The sequence below is a fragment of the Rutilus rutilus genome (genome assembly GCF_951802725.1).
Source record: "Rutilus rutilus genome assembly, chromosome: 11".
NCBI classification, from domain to species: Eukaryota; Metazoa; Chordata; class Actinopteri; order Cypriniformes; family Leuciscidae; genus Rutilus; species Rutilus rutilus.
In genome coordinates this window covers 27068995-27090220 of record NC_140216.1, presented here as the reverse complement: position 1 = coordinate 27090220, position 21226 = coordinate 27068995, and the positions used below count along the sequence as shown (strand labels likewise).

The window sequence follows — 21226 nt, the reverse complement described above, 5'->3', positions numbered from 1 at the left end:
GCGCCTTTTTTGGTCTAACCGCTAGAGGCGCTGTGGAGTCTTCAGTGATTCTGGGTAGCGGAGGCTAATTAGCATGTAACAATGGCTGCTGCGGGACCTACGACAAGTCAAGCCAGTTGCAGCTCTTCATTGAGCAGAAGAATGGACGGTGGACCGTGCTGTAAATTCTGGGAGAGCCCGGAAATAATCTCCCAGATGGAAACAGTTCGCAGTTGGATTGGAAAGCATTATAAAAAGGTTAGCGAGCTAGATAGCCGGAGGACCCCATACCCGAAGCTTTCTTTGATTTAATTGTTTTTTTGTTTTGTTTTTGTTTTTTTACAGACAGCTATGGCTGTCTTGCTCTTTTTGCCGCTTTCTGTTTCTAATTAACGTCTTAAACTGACTCTTAAAATAATATTTTATGTGGCGGTATTTTGTCTGTTTGTCTTATATAGTACAGAAATGAAAAGCTAACTCGACAGAATACGTGATGGACAGGACAGAAGTCACAACAACCATCATCCTCTGTACATGTTAGCAATAAAGTTATGGTTATATCCAGCTCCATAACTCCACCCTTTGATTCAGTATAAAAAAACAAACAAACTGATTTGTAGTTTCAATATGACGCGATGCAAGTAAATGTTGATGTTAGCAACATGCTAGCAGCTTGAAGTTTGTGTGAACAGGTTTGTGGTCAAAAGGTGTTTGTTTACCTGACTTGACTGACACACCCCCTCTCAGTGCCATGCCATCCCTGCCCAATATCCACTGTAGGTAACACGCACCAGGATGCTTCTGATGTTTTAAACTGTTAAAATGTATAAACCAGAACAGTGAGTAGCAAAAACTACTGTAGAGAAAGCTCATAAACACTCTTAAGGTTATAGGCCTCTTTGCATTTGTTGTGCAATTTTAAGCAAGACAACTTTACAGTATTTTGTTTTTTCCCCCCTCTCAAGTATGTGCAGACTGATGCTCCCTCCAGCAAGTCTCTGTCTGGTCTGGTCATCCAACTGCTGCAATTTCAGGAAGACACATTTGGCCGGCGAGTGAATAACCCAAGCTTCACAAAACTCCCAGTGAGTTGCTGCTTTTTCACTTCTTTCTCTGGCAAGCCCATACATAAGCACATTTATTCCTTTAAATTTATGTATGTGTTTTTTCATCTGTAACTTGATTGAGTCAAGGATCACACCCAGATCAGTCAAAGCATGACACCTAGATTTGCAGAATTATCAGTGATCCGTGTGAGTTTGTTTCAGCATTGTTTCTTTGTCCTCAGGCAAAGTGTTTTCAGGATCTGACGCCTGGCAGTGCTCTCTGTCATATTCTGGGATCGGTTTACAAGTTTAAGACAGAACAGGGCTGGTTAGTATTAATGCAGAATGGTGCTGAATGGTATAATGGTGGAAATGTGTACAATGTGTATGTAGAGATTCTAATGTACCATTTATTTGTATTTAATGTGAAATCTTTAGGTTTATGTTAATCAAGTCTATATATACATTACCATTCAAAAGATTGTGGTCAGTAAGAGTTTTTAAGGTATTTTAAAGAAGTCTCTTTTGCTCACCAACACATTTAGCCTTCTTGCTTAAAAATAAAACGGTAATATTGTGAAATATTATTACATTTTAAAATAACTGTTTTCTATTTCAATGTATTTTAAAATCGAATTTAATCCTGTGACGGCAAAGCTTAATTTTCAGCAACATTTGTTTTCATAATCAATGTTGAAAACAGTTGTGCTGCTTAATAGGTTTGTGCAAATTGTGATGCATTTTGTTGAGGATTCTTTGATGATTAGAAAGTTCAAAAGAACAGCATTTATTTAAATAATGTAAATGTCTTTACTGTCACTTTTGATCAATTTAGTGCATCCTTGCTGAATAAAAGTATTAATTTCTTAAAATAAAAAAAGTCGTACTTACCCCAAACCTTTTAATGGTAGTGTATGTATGATTTAAAATATATTAGAATGATGATGATATAATCATTTTTTTACTTATACTGTTCCATGACGTAAGATTTTGGTCATACCTCCCACTGCTAACTGTAAATGTAAACTGTGATTCATTATCTAATAAAATTTAGTGTCCGATAAAGATTGTCAAATTTATCTCATCTTGTGTAATCTTTTTATTTTTTTTATTTTTTTTATCAAAGGAGACGCTTTGATCTTCAGAATCCATCCAGAGTGGAACGCAATATAGAGATGTTCGTCTGTGTGGAGAAAACTCTCATACAGGTATTTGAGCTTAGATTTTTTGCAAAGATGAAGATCATAAGCAAATCTAAGTGTGGTACAGTATTTGACCTCTGTGTTTTGTTTTTGCTAGAATAACTTATTAAGCAGACCTGTGGTGTACCTGTCCCCTGATCTTGAACAGAAGCAAGCTCTTAAACTCAAAGACATTGTTGTGCGACACCAGGTCAGTGGAAAAACAAAGAAATTGAGAAATATAATCATTAACACAGATTGGTATTTAGAGTCATTTTGTAGTCAAGTATTCTTAACACACAAAAAAAAGATTACAATCTAATAATAATGTGTAACATCTATACTCAACTAGTTGCTTTATTGAGCATATTCCTAATATGCACATTGTTGATTACTGTATACACAATTTGTCTTGCCTTTTCAGGGCACAGTGACAGAGGAGAGGTCACAAGCCACCCACCAGGTATACCCATCATCCTCCACAGCAGATGAAGGTGTGTATATTTATTTTGAGCATAGCTTTAGTTCTGGCAGGTCACGTCAGTCAAGCTCACATCAACTGACTCTCAGCTGATCCACGTCTACCTATACAAGGAATACAACACCTATCACAGCATCCCTATATTGGTCCATTCCGTATTATCAGCTTTATCGTCTTGCTCAGGAGCTAATGACCTTTCATCTGCTGCTCCTCTCGTCCACAGTCAGGACTTGGCTTTCTGATATTCCTCTTCGAGCCAGACTGTAATTTATCTTGATTTATGTCGTTACGTGAAATTATTGTCATTAAGAACATTAAAGTGCCCCTATTATGCTATTTTAAAGGTTCCTCATTTTGTTTTGGAGGTCTTCTTCAACAGGTTTACATGCATCAAAGGTCAAAAACACTTTAATTTCACCACATTTTTCAATGATTCTAAAATGCCTCGTTGGATGAATCAGTCTCTCTAAATCCCTCCTTTCTGCAAACCTGCTCTGTTCTGATTGGTCAGATGGTCCAGTCTGTTGTGATTGGTCTAACGCTTACAGCGCCTGTCGGAAACAATCACCCATTGCCATAACTGAACTTCAGCTCTGGAGGCTTCCTCAGTCCTCAGCGATTGTACACACTGTATAGACAGTAACGATGTTGATTTTACCATATCAATCCTAGCGCGAGTCCGATGATGAAACATTGGAAGAACTAGTTATTCAATCCGAACCTTCATCGCAAGGACAACTCGAGCAGGACGTTTCTCAGTGATACACTACTCAGTTTGAGGTACATAATGAGATGTTGCAACTGTAATTCCTCACCATCAGCATCAACAAACCGATGTGTATATTTCTAATTTATTGCGGTGCATATGGTGGAAGCCGAGCACTAACATGAATGACTGATGTAACATTAAAGTTTGCAAAACAAATCTTGCTCTATCCTTTATCTTTACTCAAAGTAGTAAGAACTACAGACAATCTGTATTAATAGACACAGTTTCAGGTAACAGTGGCCCACAGCTGCTTAGCAGAAGTATTTCAGTAAGACAGTAATTACGTGAGTTAGCGGTTACCCGGAAACGTACACAATATAAAACACAAAACTATGTATTTTGAACAACCGGTAGAAAATATATACATCAATAATTAATCATACTTGCAGGTTGTGATTCTGAGGAGCAAGCTGGTCCAAATAGACTGGGTACTACTGACCCATCTTTCAAGAGCAAGTGTTCCGCGAATCCCACGTTGAACTCCAAGATTTGAGAGGCAGTGACGTGTTTGATGGGGGGTCAAGTTCGCAGCCGGTCAAGTTCGCAGCCGGACAATGTACAACATAGGCGGGCATTATGCAAATGTCTCATCTAGTGACATTTAACGGTAACACAGTGGGGTTCAAATAACAGACGACTCGTATAGGCGGTTCAGAATCGATTCTTTCTTCTGAGAGACAATAACTTTTATTCATCGTGCACTTTCGACTTTACAACTTTGCAGAACGTTTACATTCACAAACAGCTATATTACACGCTGAATGAAAGGGAATATTTGAAAAACCATAATCCAGAAAAGAACATTACTGCCAATCCAAACTGTATGCTACTTGTCAATAATCTTTGATGATAGTGGTCCTGACATAATTTCATCTTTCTGTCTGTGCAGGAAGGATGGATGTATATTTATTGGTTAAATGTGCAGCATCTTGGTGTATCTGTAAAACTGTTCATATCTCCCTATGTATAACATTCACTATTGGGCCTTTTCCAGAAGAGTGGCTTCGACCAGTAATGCGATTGGATCGGCATGTGATGGTACATTGGGGCATGTGTCCAGACAGGTAGAGAATACATCACACATTCGCACAAGTAATCTAAATGTGGAGATAAGAAAATGCTACAATTTGCTCTGTTGCCCAATGATGATATATGTTTCATATTTTATTAGTTATGACTCACTTAAATCAGCAAATGAAATAGATGGAGAAGTGGAGGAACCTCCCAACCCAGACAGGTGCTTGAAGGTGAAAAAATTCTTCAAGGATTAATACCTTGAGTTCCCATGATCCCCCCCACACTAATCTTTGCATGTCTTGTCTGTTGTTGGGTTCCACCAATGATTAAAATTAGGGATCCACTGATATACATTTTTTTTTTTTGCCAATACCGATTTTAACAAACAACTATTCAGCCAATTCCGATATCAATTTGCCACTTGCTCAATTATTTGAAAAAGTAATATTTCAAAAACACATGAATTAAAGGTGCAGTATGTATTATTGACAGCTAGTGGTTGAAATGGGTACTTCAGTGCAGTCAAAATTTGAAATCCTCAGACTCGATGCTCATGTGGGTTGCCATATTGAGGACACACAGCAGGAACAAGCCCAATTGACAATGGAAGGTGATGAGCCTTGTTGAGTTGATTTATCCATGTTTAATTTGCCTCTGTCTGGAGATTTTTAGATGGATGCAGAGGTTTTTATAGGATTGGTAGAATCTGCGATCTCTGACCCTGTTCGTCTCTTCCATGTCTGCAGTACGCTGTTTTCCTCCGACTGGCAACCTGGTGTATCGAAATATTATTGGGTAAATTGGTAGTGGGTGAGATCACACAGACCAAAAAAAACAAACAGACAATCTTACCAGGGGGGCAGGGATTCATAAAATATTGAAGCTTCCCCGGGCGCAGCCATTGATTAGCGGACCATCACCTGCTGTTAGCATTCCATTGACTCCCATTCATTTTGGCGTCACTTTTACATTGAGGCGTTTAAAGACTCCATTTGTCCATTATTTATTTCTAAAGAAACACGAAAATGTATAAAAGGCTCCATTACCTTGTATCTTACGTTATGGCCCCGTAGATGCAGTTTTTGTAAAAATAGGCTAACGATTGCGTCATAACCACGCGACTCTGTCGCACAGTCGAGAAATTACCGTATGGACAGGAGGAGAAGCTCGCGGGCAATCGGGGGGACGTGGAGGCAAAATGACAAAGTAATTAATCAGAATACTTAGCAAAAGTTTCTCCTGCTCCTATGGACACCTCCTACTCACACTCTCCGTCTCTACAAGTTTCGGAAGGGAATGATTCAGATTTCTCTTGGCACAGCTACTAGAAGACAGACGGGTTGCTCGCGTCACATCTACGTCGTCAAGCTCAGTTTGAGTCTGCGCAGTACGCTCGACCATCAGGAAGTGAGAGCTTCTAATTGACTTCACTTTTCTCCGTTGAAACCTATGGGGTCGCTGTGTCCAGTTTATATACTGTCTATGATTCTGACACGGAAGTATGTTTTTTGAAGAAACAAGTATCTGAACATAATGTTTCCTAAGTATATTCAAACATGTGGTATTTTTATGCTTTAGTCCAGACAAAAACAAAATACATACAGCGCCTTTAAGGTATACTAGCTAGTTTATTGCTGCATCATCAAATCATTTTCATTGAACATGGATTGAATTAATTTAATATTCAACAGGCCAACAATATAAGAGAGGCACACATTAAGATAAAAAAGAAAATGCAAATAAAAACATGACAAATTAACATCATTTACTCATATTTGACTTCTTATTATAGAATTTATTTTTTTAATAAACACACACAACTCTGTGCCTTCATGCAGTTAATTAATCAACTATGGGTTTATAGTCAGCCTTTTTTTTTGCTATAATAGCAGACATGCTAAAGGTTTTAAATGGATAAATAAATTAAAAAACGGTAGCTGATTCATTGGTGGATCTCTAATTAAAATATGAGATTAAATTAAGATGGGCTTTTATTTGTAATGGTAGGAAAGTGTGAATATTTTCTCGAACACCCTTTTCTCAGGTTCATGCTAGATGGATTCTTGACACTGACATATATAATGAGTGGATGAACGAGGAAGACTATGAGATTGACGAGAATGGGATTAGTATGAGTTTCCGCAGGCGTATCTACCAAAGCACTGAGGTATGTTAATTTGTCTAATTTCATGCTCATTTTTTAAACTCCGTTAGTTGTTTTGCAAAGTTTATTTTAGTTTGTAGTTGCAGTTGGTTTGTAGTTTTGTCCTTTTAGACTCTTTTATTTGTTTTCTCTTTCACAAGGAGCAGAAACCTGTGAAGAAGCGGCGGCGCTCCCCCTCTCCACCATCCTCTGAGTCTAAGAAGAAGGGAGGAAAGAAAAGGTTAAAGAACATCTCTTACTTTGTGGTCACTGCTATGTCACATTTTTTGGTCACCTATGCAGGAAGTCAGGGAGCATTAGTGGCTAAATCACTGTAGGTTTTTCCTTTGAAATAGTGAATCAAATCCCCAGTGATTTGATTCAGGATTACATTTGATTCTTAGTAACTTATTTATGTTGGTGTAACCCAATAGCTCAGGGGTGTATAAGAGGCGTGGCCAACCAGAAGAGGCGGAGCCAGAGGAGGATCTCACTAAAGACATGGAGGATCCCACGCCAGTCCCCAACATGGAGGAGGTCGTTCTGCCTAAAAATGGTGTGGTTCTTTTTTTCTACTCTGTGCTTAGTGCTCATGTTGATGTCCGGAGTGTAACACATTTATTTCTCATTGGCTACAGTGAACCTGAAAAAAGACAGTGAAAACACTCCAGTTAAAGGAGGCATTATGGCTGATTTAGGTAAGTTTGTTTGTGGAATTCACTGTTCAGTGAATCTGTTTGTATTCATGTGATTTCAGTAGTAACCTAGAATATCTATGTGTTCCTCTCAGATGACCAAGAAGAGGACCTGCTCTCTGGTATCAGAGTAAGTCAGTTTGTCATGGTTGCTTTCTGTCCAGTTTAACACAAAATCTACATCCAGAACCCAGTTACAGTCAAACTAGATCAACTACAGTCTTCAAATATGTGAGTTCTGACCTATTGTGTGTAGGATGAGGAAGAGCAGAGGGAGTACGGCCGTGGGATGGAGGGGGAGGAGAGTGCCACAGAGCAAACGCATCACATCATTGTGCCCACCTATACCTCATGGTTCGACTACAACTGGTGAGGGTTTAACTGAACGTGTCCAGATTACACCAACTCAAATGCTCATTTTTACATGGATATCAGAGCTGAGGCCTAGTGCTCTGCCCATACTCGGGCATTTACCATTCCTATACATTTTTACATAGAGTAATAGATTAATTTTTTTTTTTTTTTTTGTGTGTGTGTGTGTTAGTATTCATCATATAGAGAGACGAGCTCTGCCCGAGTTCTTCAATGTGAAAAATAAGTCCAAAACACCAGAAATGTAAGTCAGTGTGAATATGCATATATGCACTTACTATCTGCATCAGATTCACCATACTGAACTTAAAATAAACATGTTCATATTTTGTTTGTAGATATCTTGCATACCGCAACTTCATGATTGACACATACCGGCTGAACCCTCAGGAGTATCTGACCTCAGCCTCCTGCAGACGAAACCTGACAGGAGATGTGTGTGCACTTATAAGGTGTGTGTATTCACTTGTATCTTTGACAGCTGTGCATAAATAATTTGCAATTGATTTATAAACTTGCTAATGTGCATTTTAGGGTTCATTCGTTTTTGGAGCAGTGGGGGCTGATAAATTATCAGGTAGATGCAGAAAGTCGACCCCTCCCCATGGGCCCACCCCCAACGCCACACTTTAACGTTCTTACAGATTCACCGTCCGGACTCGTCCCACTACAACACAGACCCTTACAGGTATTGACAAACATGACATTTGTGCTTAAAGGGGGTTTTCACACTGGGCACGTTTGCCGCAGTACGAGTCAGAGCCCGAGTACGATTGCTCTCGGCGCCCCCCCCGAAGCGTTGGTCTGGTTTCACACTGATTTGATTCTATCGAACCCTGGTGCATTTGCCTTCATCTTATGTCTTCACAAACGTGCACGGCGCATGATAGATAGCACTCACTCTACACGATTACACTGCTCGCTTATATCAAAGGTGAATCATCATCATCATCGAATTAGTGATGTCATCCATCTGCTAAAACACATGCACAGGTTACTTTACTTCCTGAACAAGTGCACGAACAAGTGCACCCCCAAGTCTGAATTGCTTTCACATTCATGTAAATCGTGCCACAGTTCCATTGCAACCAAATTCAGACCACCTCCTTTGGGCTCCCGGGTCTGCTGTCAGCTTTCACATTACCAATTTTTCATGCAAACCGTGCCCCGTTTCAGACTAAACTGACTGTGTGAAAGCACCCTAAATCATCACCTCTTCGATTAAATGATCACCTCTTACATTCAGCCAGTCCTTGTCACAAAATAAATCTCAAAAGTGTTTTGACTGTACATTTTTCCAATTATTACTTGTCTACTTACTGTATCTAACAAAGTGACATGAAATATATATTTCAGTTGAAAGCAATCAGTTGCCTAGGACAATTATACAGTTTAATGGTCATTCTACAAAATGTTTAATACATTTGATATATTGTTTATTTGTTGTGTGTTGAAAGGTTTCAGCCTCTCAGCATATGTTGCATTTCCCAGAGAAATTGAGAGAAAAACCATCTGACCTGCAGAATTTTGGTCTACGGATTGACATTTATACTAAGAAACATCCGAAGGTAAAAACAAAAACAATGTGTTTGCAACGTTCATGGATTCAGTTTAACAGTGCTTTACTGGAACTTTCTAGAATCTACTGATTGCATTGAGCCTTAGCATCTCAATACTGCATGCTTGCTTTCTGTCTTATTTTTTTTCTTTTTCTTTCATCTTTTAGAGTAAAGGTGCAAATGCAGGGAGAGAATGGACAGAACAGGAAACACTCTTGCTTTTGGAGGTAAGCCATTCAAACAGTCAACAAGATTTGTTTAACGCTTAAAGATTTGTATTCAGGAGTCTTTAACTGCAGTACTGCAGGTGGTTGCCAATATTTTTTTGATGTCAAGCAATTGCAAATGACACCAACACAACCTTAATAACTTCTTTTTTTTTTTCTTTTTTTTTTGAATCTATAATCCATCTACATTTCTATTATCCCTTCCACATTAAAATGTATCAAGTAAAATTAAAATGTAATCTATATGGATCTGTATATTTAATAGTAATTATATAATAATAATAATAATAATAATAACATTTTAATAATTGTCATAATATATAATAATGATTATCATATTATTGCTTAGCTAAATAACTTAATATGGGTACTAATACAAATGTTATGATATGTCAGGTTTAAAATGCAACACCCAAGTTGCGTTCAAAATCACACACTTCCCTACTATATTGTATGCAAAAAACAGTATGTGACAAAAGTAGTATGTCTGAATTTACAGTTCTCATAAAAGAGTAGGCAAAAAGTATTCGGATGGGAGGGAGAAACACCTCATATGTGCTGCTCCCAAGTATAAGAGGCTTTCCTTGCCAATAATGTTTGGATGGCTAGTGTGGTGGCTGGGATATGCGTAAACCTACCAACATCCGTTGCCATGATTTTTGGAACGACTTATCGTGAGAGGAAAAAAATGGCGTTTTAGTCGCATAAATGAAATGGAAACACCGTCATTTTGCAATAGTTTATCGACATTTAGAAAATATTGCAAAAGTTTTGCACAAATCTTTAATGGAAACGCAGCTAGTGAAGCGACGCAACTGATGCTGATAGGTCACATGATAAGGGCAACATGGTGAATGTAGTATATTCATTATTTTTTTAGTGCTTGCAAAGTAAGTACTTATTCAAAGCAAGTACCTACTCGAGAGTATGTAATTTCGGACTCTGTTTTAAACCGAGTATAATGGGAGTATCTGCTCTCTGACCATTAAGAGGCCCATGGCCTGAAATAGGTTTTCATTATTTGTTGTTTTTGAATGCTATATCTCTCTTCTCAGGCTTTGGAGATGTATAAAGATGACTGGAATAAGGTGTCGGAGCACGTGGGCAGCCGCACACAGGATGACTGTATTCTTCACTTCTTGCGGTTGCCCATTGAGGACCCGTACCTAGAGAACTCTGAAGCCTCAATGGGTCCTCTGGCCTATCAGCCTGTTCCCTTCAGCCAGTCAGGGAACCCTGTAATGAGCACTGTTGCTTTCCTTGCATCTGTGGTGGACCCTCGAGTGGCCTCCGCAGCTGCCAAGGCAGCTTTAGGTAAGAGTTTGTTTGTTTGTTTGTTAGTGTGTGTACTGATTTGAAGATATGTGTGGTGAGACAAAATAGAAAATACGTATGTAATGTTTTAACTGTCTTTCAGAGGAGTTCTCGAGAGCAAGAGAAGAGGCCCCGCCAGAGTTATTCACTGCCAGCTTTCACAAAGCACAGAGAGTTGGGCATAATTTAGATCCGGCCTTTATGCTCCAAACAGGCGGGATTGCAGGACTTGATGACAATTCAGAAAAGACTGGTATTTATCTCACTTGTTTATGCGTGTAATGTTTTTTAAAGTGATGTATGTAGTCACAACATCAAAACTCTTCCCCCGAATTCACATTTGAAATGCATGTTAAAACCAGCTGTAAGTATCAAATTACCTGAGATGTACATTAAGTTCCAGAAGTTTGGATCTATACGATTTTTAAAGAAATTAATAGTTTCATTTATCAAGAATGCATTAAAGTGATAGTAAAGGCATTTTATAGTGTTACAAAAGATGTTTCAAGTAAACACTCTCTTCTTTTGAACTTCCTATTTATCCAAAGATCCTGAAAAATTAGATTTTCCACAAAAATAATAAGCAGTGTTCAACACTGATAAAAATTAGAAATGTTTCTTGAGCACCAAATCGGCATATTAGAATGACACGTGGCACTGAAGACTGGAGTAATGGATACTGTAAATTTGGCTAAATTACTACTGAAATATATTAGAATATTCAAAAACATGAAAAAAATCGTACTGACTCCAAACTTTTAAAAGATTGTGTATGTTAAAACAAGAGGCATTTTAGAGTCCTTGGAATGGTCGTACTTGAAACAATCCAGAGGAGGGCAGTAAACGAAAGAAGAATTTTCATAATGTTTAATGTCATTTTAACAATCACCTTATATGACCTCTATACACCAAATATTATATAATAAAGTTTATGATTAACATTAGGAATATGACTAAAATACGGTTCTCTTTTTCTTTTGTTTAGATGGGAGCGGTATAGAAACAATGAACACTGAATATGATCAGCATGAAAAGGTATGAGAAGCTTCTTCAGATACAAATAATCATCCATTCTGCTGTTTTATAGTCTTGCTTTACAAATCTTAAAAAGGAAAATATGATCGTCACTGAGCATGTATTTTCTGTTGTAGCTTGAGGGTGACAGCATCTTGGGAGAGGGAGCGCGTGTGAAGAACGAGGAGAAAGAAGAGAGTGAAGGAGAGAGAGGAGAGGAGAGCACAGCAGGTCAGAGCATAACTGATGTTAAACGGAATTCAGTATGCATAGTATGCAAATTTTCTGTATTTATGTGATGTTATCTAACGTTTCTCCCTAACATTCCCCCATAGATTTGTATAACAATCTAGATGCCAACTATATTTGGAATTACAAACAAAGTAAACCTGTAGCTTTTAATATTCACAAAGCGTGTTAGAAGTGCTTTGTGGGGTCAATACTTTTTTTTTTATGTTTTTGAAAGTTTTGTGAAATATTTTTACAATTTAAAACTTTTTTTCTATTTTAATATTTTTTTAAATGTAATTTATTCCTGTGATGGCAAAGCTGAATTTTTTGCAGCCATTACATTAGTTTTCACATGTCACATGATAATTCAGAAATCATTCTAATATGCTGATTTGGTGCTAAAGAAACATTTCTTCTTATTCTTATTCTTAATGTTGAAAACAATGTTTTAATATTTAGTATATTTGTGGAAACAGTGATACATTTCTTTCTAGGATACCTTGATTAAAAAAAAGTCCCAAAAAAAAAGGCATTTATTTAAAGTAGAAATCTTTTTTTAATAATGTTAATGCATTTACTGTTTAACTTGCTAAATATTCATTTCCTAAAAAATAAACAAATCGAATTAACCCCAAACTTTTGAACAGTAGTGTATATGCATGCTTTTGTTCCTTTTTACCTGTGTCATCTTTGCTCGTTTCTTCTTACAAAGTTTATTACTTTCTAGACAAACTAGTGAAAAAAAAAAATCAAGTAGTCATGCAAGTAGTCCCTACTGTAGGTAGTGTGATTGTGTGTGATTTCTGGATTTCTTTATATTTCATACTCTTTGTATGTCTTTCCAGATGAGAGTTTTGACATGTGCCTCACCCAAGGGGATGGGGAGGAGATGAAGAGGAGGGTGGAGCTTGAGCTGGTGGAGGTCAACATCGCAACAGCTGCTGCTTCAGCACTGTCCTCTGCAGCTACCAAAGCAAAGGTGAATGTCAAACCTCATTTCATGTGACCCCTAAAGAACCACGATCATTAACAGAGACCAAAAAAGTTATTCATCTGAACTCACTCTTTTTCTTCCTCTTCTGTCCTTCTAGCACTTGGCTGCAGTAGAAGAGAGGAAGATCAAATCTCTGGTGGCTCTGCTGGTTGAGACTCAGATGAAAAAGTTGGAGATCAAACTGAGACACTTTGAAGAGCTAGAGACCATTATGGATCGAGAAAAAGAGGCTGTGAGTCAGTGTGCCTCATTCAAACAAGATCTGGCATCTCTTTTAAGTCTTCAAGAAACGTTTGAGAGGACACTAGTTTCTCTCTTAATGCACTGTTTTTAATTGCTATTAATTTATTTTTGGAAGTTATTTGTGCTAAATAATGCATTCATAATTTTCATTAATCTCCTAAAGGGATAGTTCACCCAAAAGAGAAAATCACCCTCATGTTGTTCCAAACCTTCCAAAGATCTTCTTGACTGCCAACAGCATTTTTAATGTAGACATTTCAGGATGTTTAAACTTAATGATATATCTGTATGTTATAGCTGGAGCAGCAAAGACAACAGTTGTTGTCAGAGAGGCAGAACTTCCACCTGGAGCAGGTGAAATATGCCGAGCTGAAGGCACGACAGGCCGTGGAACCTCAGCAGCAAGCGGGAGCCACACAGAACAGCAGTACTGCGTACAACCCTCTTCACCAAGGTACACCCTTAGGCCCAAAGTGTGCTTCGGTTTTTAAGCGTATGTGAGGGTCTGCATACAGTGCACGTGACGCAAATTTCGTCACCAGAATAGTACATGCGTCACCCGTTTTTTGTAACCGCACGTACTTTGTATGCACATGCGGATTGAATTTGTTTTGGACAAATCAGATCAGTTGTTCCACAAAGTATAGCTACTAGGGGTGGGCGATATGACCAAAATCTTATATCACGATATGAGTCATTTTATTTCACAATAATGATATACATCATGATATAGTTATTTTTGCTTTAAATAAGGTAATGATATAAAAAAAATTAATCATTGAAATTTGAAAAAACTCTTAAGCTTCCTGAAGACAAGTAAACTGTCATTAAGAAAGAGGAAAGAAAACAAACTACAATAGAACAAAGACATAAATGAAATAGACCTACCTGAAAAACAAGCACTAGAAATACTACATAAATATCCAATAAATTATTGCGTTTTCTCTCTCAACTGTTAATGTTAAAGGGATAGTTCACCCAAAAATGAAAATGCTGTCATCATTTACTCTTCCTCAAGTTGTTCCAAACCTGTATGACTTTCTTTCTTCTGCTGAACACAAAAGAAGATATTTTAAAGAAGGTTGGTAATTAAACAGTTGCTGGTCCCCATTGACTTCCATAGTATTTTTTTTTCCTACTATGGAAGTCAATGGGGTCCATCAGTCGTTTGGTTACAGACTTTCTTCAAAATATCTTCTTTTGTGTTCAGCAGAAGAAAGAAAGTCATACAGGTTTGGAACAACTTGAGGAAGAGTAAATGATGACAGCATTTTCATTTTTGGGTGAACTATCCCTTTAACACATGGCATAAATGACTGTTTAGTTGCAAATACATGGTCACTATTTATTGGTGTCTAGATCATGTGTATTTAACCTTCAAGGTAAGCCCAGTTAGGCAGCCAAAAGCACTCCATTCAGTTCTCATGCGCTCTATGAGCAGCGCTTTCATGTCACGCGTCTCCTCAGACAGCGGTCTCTCAGAAAGCGTGCGAATATACTGAAATGAGATGTCTTTTGCTGCTAATTGTGCTTCATCAGTTTAAAATCACCTGTTTTTAAACCACAATGCTTAAAAACGCATACGAACAATAAGCTTTCAAGAACGCGCAAATATATATGTATGTATTTCAATTTCAATTTATTAATGGATAGCCCCTTGAGATGCAACATCTCATTTTCAAGAGGGTCCAAGTACACATAAACATAAAACAAGAAAAACAAGCAAGCAAAAAACAAATGCTCAAAACCATTGAGCTACTAGGCAGCTTACACCATTACCCTAAACCTAAGACACATCATAGCTCTGACATGTTATAACGGTCTCAAAAAGCACATCACATTTACCTCATTATACAATTGGAACCATAATGCAAGAAATTCAGTGAACAAAAGGGTGTCACATAAGAAGGACCGAGGTTAAATCCACAGGAGGTAAATCAATTAAACAGTTACATGAAACAAGAGACAATTACAAGCATTACTATTCAGTCCAACATCAATAGCATGCACACACATTATTTAGATATTGGAATAAAGTTAACTTGAATCTACGAAAAGATAAGATGGACCTCAAGGAAAGAGGAAGATTATTCCAATCACTAGTAGCTTTGTAATGAAAAGTTTTACGACCAGTGGCTGAAAAGATTCCTGGTACAGTAAAGACGAGAGATTGCATATCTCTAAGAGGATACAAAGAACTACGTGGGACCAAGAGTTCTCTCAGATATGGAGGACATTCGAAGTAGGCACATTTGAAAATAAAAAGAAACCAATGAAAGTCTCTTCTTGAATTCATCTGAAGCCAATTCAATGATGCATACTTTACACAATGATGTGTCTTAAAAGGACACCTCAGAACAAATCTACATAGAGAGTTAAAAACAACATTAAGTGGCTTAAGAACAGCGTCACTAGTGTTCATGTAGATAATATCAGCGTAGTCAATAATGGGCAATATCAACTGAGAAATTAACCTTTTCCTAACTTCCAATGTAAAACAATTAACAGATCTATAAAGTGTACTGAGACAACCATATATTCTCTTTGTTATATAGTCATTGTGAGGTTTGAAGGTAAACTCAGAATCCATCCACAACCCAAGGTATTTAAATTTTTCGGATTTCACCATAGAGGACCCATTAGCAAAATACAGTTGTAAGTTAAGAGAACATGGTCTTCTGTGCCTCGTACCAAACAACATACAACAGGACTTTTCCATATTCAACACTAGGTTGTTACTGTGAAGCCATTTTTGAGTCATAATAAAGTCAACTTGTAACCTATTCTGGATCTGGTGAATATCAGAGTCAGCAGTATAAATTACTGTATCATCAGCATAAAGATGAATCTTACTCATGGAGCAGATGTGTGATAAATCATTAATAAAGACCGAGAACAAAAGGGGTCCTAGAGTGGAACCTTGAGGAACACCCTTATCAACCAATAAATAATCAGACAGTGAACCTTTAAAAGCAACACACTGCCGTCTATTATGAAGATAAGAATTGAACCATAATAGAGCACTTTGATTCAAACCTATTGCATAAAGCTTATCAAGAAGAATGTAATGATCCACCATGTCAAAGGCCTTTGAAAGATCAATAAAAAATAGCACCAGTTAGCTGTCCCTTATCACAGGCAGAGAAAATATCATTGGTGAACTTTAATAAAGCTGTGGTGGTAGAAAAATTGGGCCTAAAGCCAGATTGAAATGCGGATAAGATATTATTCTGAATAATGAATTTTGATAATTGATTAAAAATAATTTTCTCAAATATTTTGGCAGTGGAACAGATAATAGAGATAGGACGATAATTATTCATAATAGAAGCATCACCAGTTTTTAATAAAGGGGTAACTTTCGCACATTTCCATGTAGCGGGTACAGTACAAGTATTCAAAGACAGATTAAATAGGTCCGCAAGTGGAAATATCAATACATGAGCAGCAAGTTTAATATACCTAGCCTCAAGCCCATCCGGACCAGCACTACTATATTCCTTCAGATCAGCTATAGCATTAAAAACGTCAATGGGCATAATTTTGTTAAATTTAAATGAGCCAGGTGTAAAAGAAAAGGTTGAGACATGATCATTAGTATGAGAATAAACATGATTGGAGTCACCAATTGCAGTAAAATGCTGATTGAAAGCATGAGCAATAAGGGAAGGATCAGAAATTGTAACATTATTCATTTTCAATTGATTAACAGGAGTTTTAATATTCCTATTGAGAACTCGATTCAAATTATCCCAGAACTGTCTAGGGTTTTTTAAATCATTAAGAAAACAGTCTCTATAGTAACTGGATTTAGCATTTCGGGTGTGAGTCTTGCACTGATTCCTAAGAGATCTATAATAATCCCAGTCGGGGGCAGATTTAGTAAGGCGGTATTTGGCCCATGCCTTATCTCTTTGCTTAAAAAGATTGATTAAATGAGAACTGATCCAGGGTAAGTGCTTCCCTTTAACTCTAATAGTTCTAAACGGAAAATGCTTATCAATTACATTAATGAGTTCAGAGTGAAAAAAAGTCAATGCATCTTCCACAAAAGGAATTAACACAAAAAGTTCTATTTTGGTCTCATCTGACCACATGACTTTCTCCCATGACTCCTCTGGATCATCCAAATGGTCATTGGCAAACTTAAGACGGGCCTTGACATGTGCTGGTTTAAGCAGGGGAACCTTCCGTGCCATGCATGATTTCAAACCATGACGTCTTAGTGTATTACCAACAGTAACCTTGGAAACGGTGGTCCCAGCTCTTTTCAGGTCATTGACCAGCTCCTCCCGTGTAGTTCTGGGCTGATTTCTCACCTTTCTTAGGATCATTGAGACCCCACGAGGTGAGATCTTGCATGGAGCCCCAGTCCGAGGGAGATTGACAGTCATGTTTAGCTTCTTCCATTTTCTAATGATTGCTCCAACAGTGGACCTTTTTTCACCAAGCTGCTTGGCAATTTCCCCGTAGCCCTTTACAGCCTTGTGGAGGTGTACAATTTCGTCTCTAGTGTCTTTGGACAGCTCTTTGGTCTTGGCCATGTTAGTAGTTGGATTCTTACTGATTGTATGGGGTGGACAGGTGTCTTTATGCAGCTAACGACGACCTCAAACAGGTGCATCTAATTTAGGATAATAAATGGAGTGGAGGTGGACATTTTAAAGGCAGACTAACAGGTCTTTGAGGGTCAGAATTCTAGCTGATAGACAGGTGTTCAAATACTTATTTGCAGCTGTATCATACAAATAAATAGTTAAAAAATCATATATTGTGATTTCTGGATATTTTTTTTTTTTATTATGTCTCTCACAGTGGACATGCACCTACGATGACAATTTCAGACCCCTCCATGATTTCCAAGTAGGAGAACTTGCAAAATAGCAGGGTGTTCAAATACTTATTTTCCTCACTATATATATATTTGCGCAATATTAGCAAAACTTTTTTTGTGTTTTTTGCCCCAATTTTTCATGAGCTGAACTCAAAGATCTAAGACGTCTTCTATGTACACAAAAGGCCTATTTCTCTCAAAAATTGTTCACAAATCTGTGTTAGTGAGCAGTTTTCCTTTGCCGAGATAATCCATCTACCTCATAGGTGTGGCATATCAAGATGCTGATTAAACAACATGATTATTGCACAGGTGTGCCTTAGGCTGGCCACAATAAAAGGCCACTCTAAAATTAGCAGTTTTATCACACAGCACAATGCCACAGATGTCGCAGGTTTTGAGGGAGCGTGCAATTGCCATGTTGACTGCAGGAATGTCCACCAGAGCTGTGTCCCGTGAATTGAATGTTCATTTCTCTACCATAAGCTGTCTCCAAAGGCGTTTCAGAGAATCTAGCAGTACATCCAACCGGTCTCACAACCGCAGACCACGTGTAACCACACCAGCTCAGGACCTCCACATCCAGCATCTTCACCTCCAAGATCGTCTGAGACCAGCCACCCGGACAGCTGCTGCAACAATCGGTTTACATAACCAAAGAATTTCTGCACAAACTGTCAGAAACCGTCTCAGGGAAGCTCATCGACATGCTCATCGTCCTCATTGGGGTCTCGACCTGACTGTAGTTCGTCGTTGTAACCGACTTGAGTGGGCAAACCCACATTCGATGGAGTCTGGCACTTTGGAGAGGTGTTCTCTTCACGGATGAATCCCGGTTTTCACTGTACAGGGCAGATGGCAGACAGCGTGTATGGCGTCTTGTGGGTGAGCGGTTTGCTGATGTCAACGTTGTGGATCGAGTGGCCCATGGTGGCGGTGGGGTTATGGTATGGGCAGACGTATGTTATGGACAACGAACACAGGTGCATTTTATTGATGGCATTTTGAATGCACAGAGATACCGTGACGAGATCCTGAGGCCCATTGTTGTGCCATTCATCCACGACCATTACCTCATGTTGCAGTATGATAATGGACGGTCCCCATGTTACAAGGATCTGTACACAATTCCTGGAAGCTGAAAACATCCCAGTTCTTGCATGGCCAGCATACTCACCGGACATGTCACCCACTGAGCATGTTTGGGATGCTCTGGATCGGCGTATACGACAGCGTGTTCCAGGTCCTGCCAATATCCAGCAACTTCGCACAGCCATTGAAGACGAGTGGACCAACATTCCACAGGCCACAATCAACAACCTGATCAACTCTAAACAAAGGATATGTGTTGCACTGTGTGAGGCAAATGGTGGTCACACCAGATACTGACTGGTTTTCGAACAGTTATCAACTAAAACGGGCGAAGACTGCTGGTTCACTACAAGATAGTGTTTGTTCTTCTAGTGCAGAGATTATTTTTCTACTCTGCATTACGCTATTTAGAGCTGTTAATAAATATTTAAACCGTGTTTCTCTGTCTAGGTGTTTTTAGTTTAGTTTTTATCTTTTCAATTTATCTTATTCACTCCTGCACCACTTTTATCATATGCAATAAGACGCTACTCTTTTATGTCTTAATAGACTGCATGTTTTCTGAAAAATGTGCTTTACACACAACGTCACCAGAGCTAAATATTTGACAATGACCTGTAGTGTTATACATTTCATGTAGTCTTGATTTGGGTGTGTACAGTGATCAATTACATTTAAAAGGGTTGTAAATTTGAGCAACTTATTCAACTTTAATCATATAAAACGTTATTTCCCAACAACAAAATTGTGGCCAGTGAAAATGTTGAGTGGCTTGTTACTTTGGAAAACCACGGGATCCAATCAAATCGAAAAGCTGTTTCACTCGGACATACGTATAATAGGGAAGAAAAGACAATCGCAAAGTCCGTTTCATGTCAACCTTAATAATATTGTGTTTTTTGCATCCCTCTCAGGACGTCCGGTGGGCAGTGCTGGTACTGGACAGATGATGGGTGCTCGCCAGCCTGGTGCTCCCAATGGCATGTGTGAGTAACACATGCTACAACTCAAATTCTAATCAACACTGGCACGGTGTTCGAAAAGTTTCTTTTTCTTTCCAACCCAGACCAAACTCCACCGTCCTCACAGGCTGATGGGGCCGCACCCATGTAATGTCCACTAACGAACAGTTAGATCTTCACCGCCTTCAAACCCAAACTCACAAGATCACATGAAGGACACGGTCACGTCATGTACAAGTTACCAACATTCACCTCTACAATAGCACTTATTCTGTGTATATTTTATATTTTTTAAGCATTGATTCTGGCATTTAAGGATATGATTTGAGGCTTTTCATTGTCATATCTGTCTGTACTTAATGTTTGTAGATCTGTTTTTGTATTGCCACCAAGCACTAAAACATTTGTGGCTGAATAAATCTTTTATATGAAGTTATAATTTTTTGTGAGTTCATCTATTGTAGAGTTTACTTCAGAAGGTTTTCTGATACTTTTATATTTTAAATTTGGCGGCTTATTCTCTGCTACATGTAAAACATTCAATTTGATATTTGTGATAAAAGTATCTCTTAAATTTTGTGGCAATGAACTGTTGTTAACTATGAAGAAAACTGAGCTGCACCATTCCTTGATCTGTTTCAGATGTATTTTTGCTGCTTTAAATTTTTAAAAGAAAAATTTCCATACATATGAGAGTGAAGGGAATGGGAGCTCATAAATGAGATGCAAGGAGAAAAAAATTAGCTGCTTTATTTCCATTCATGTATTTTTTTCTGTTTCACTGAAGAAAGAATTACATGCTTGGAACAACATGGGTGAGTATTTTTTCTTTTTTTTTACAAATTGTTTTTGATATCGAAAAGCTGAAGTACTAAAACTGAAATAAAATAAATATATAAAAAAATGAAATAAAAGTTAAAAATCTTAATACCATATTTCTATATAAATAATACTAAAATTACACTGGTAAGAAAAGTAATTCTGATCCATTTCATATTCGACCAAGAATGCTTTCTACAGATGCTACATTTTTTAATAATGTAGAAGCTGTTAAGTGTCCCTCCTTTCAGCAC

At 38.0% G+C, this 21226-nt stretch overlaps 1 protein-coding gene across 2 annotated transcripts; it reads left to right on the top strand.

The window, feature by feature from the left end:
- The first annotated feature begins 19 nt into the window (after nt 1-19).
- smarcc1b (SWI/SNF related BAF chromatin remodeling complex subunit C1b) lies at nt 20-20585 on the top strand. Of its 2 annotated transcripts, none has more exons than XM_084423191.1 (28): nt 20-237; nt 945-1064; nt 1268-1353; nt 2152-2233; nt 2325-2417; nt 2631-2700; nt 4451-4520; nt 4628-4703; nt 6518-6640; nt 6784-6857; nt 7051-7172; nt 7255-7314; nt 7407-7441; nt 7568-7680; nt 7856-7927; nt 8022-8135; nt 8218-8371; nt 9141-9251; nt 9410-9469; nt 10525-10783; nt 10887-11036; nt 11769-11818; nt 11935-12028; nt 12874-13007; nt 13120-13254; nt 13563-13719; nt 20106-20177; nt 20258-20585. In XM_084423191.1, exons 1-28 carry the CDS (start codon nt 82-84, stop codon nt 20302-20304), a joined length of 2889 nt encoding a protein of 962 aa, XP_084279317.1. In that variant the 5' UTR covers nt 20-81; the 3' UTR covers nt 20305-20585. The 2 variants fall into 2 exon arrangements, with proteins under 2 accessions (XP_084279317.1, XP_084279316.1); XM_084423190.1 differs by having other exon boundaries at nt 21-237; nt 6778-6857.
- The last annotated feature ends 641 nt before the right edge of the window (nt 20586-21226 follow it).

What these genes read in the sequence shown, in the direction of transcription:
- smarcc1b (XM_084423190.1), top strand. Translation starts at nt 82, where the DNA reads ATGGCTGCTGCGGGACCTACGACAAGTCAAGCCAGTTGCAGCTCTTCA. An exon ending in ACATTGTTGTGCGACACCAG is followed by an intron (nt 2,418 to 2,630) that starts GTCAGTGGAAAA and finishes TTGCCTTTTCAG; the next exon opens with GGCACAGTGACAGAGGAGAG. An exon ending in GTACAACCCTCTTCACCAAG is followed by an intron (nt 13,720 to 20,105) that starts GTACACCCTTAG and finishes CATCCCTCTCAG; the next exon opens with GACGTCCGGTGGGCAGTGCT.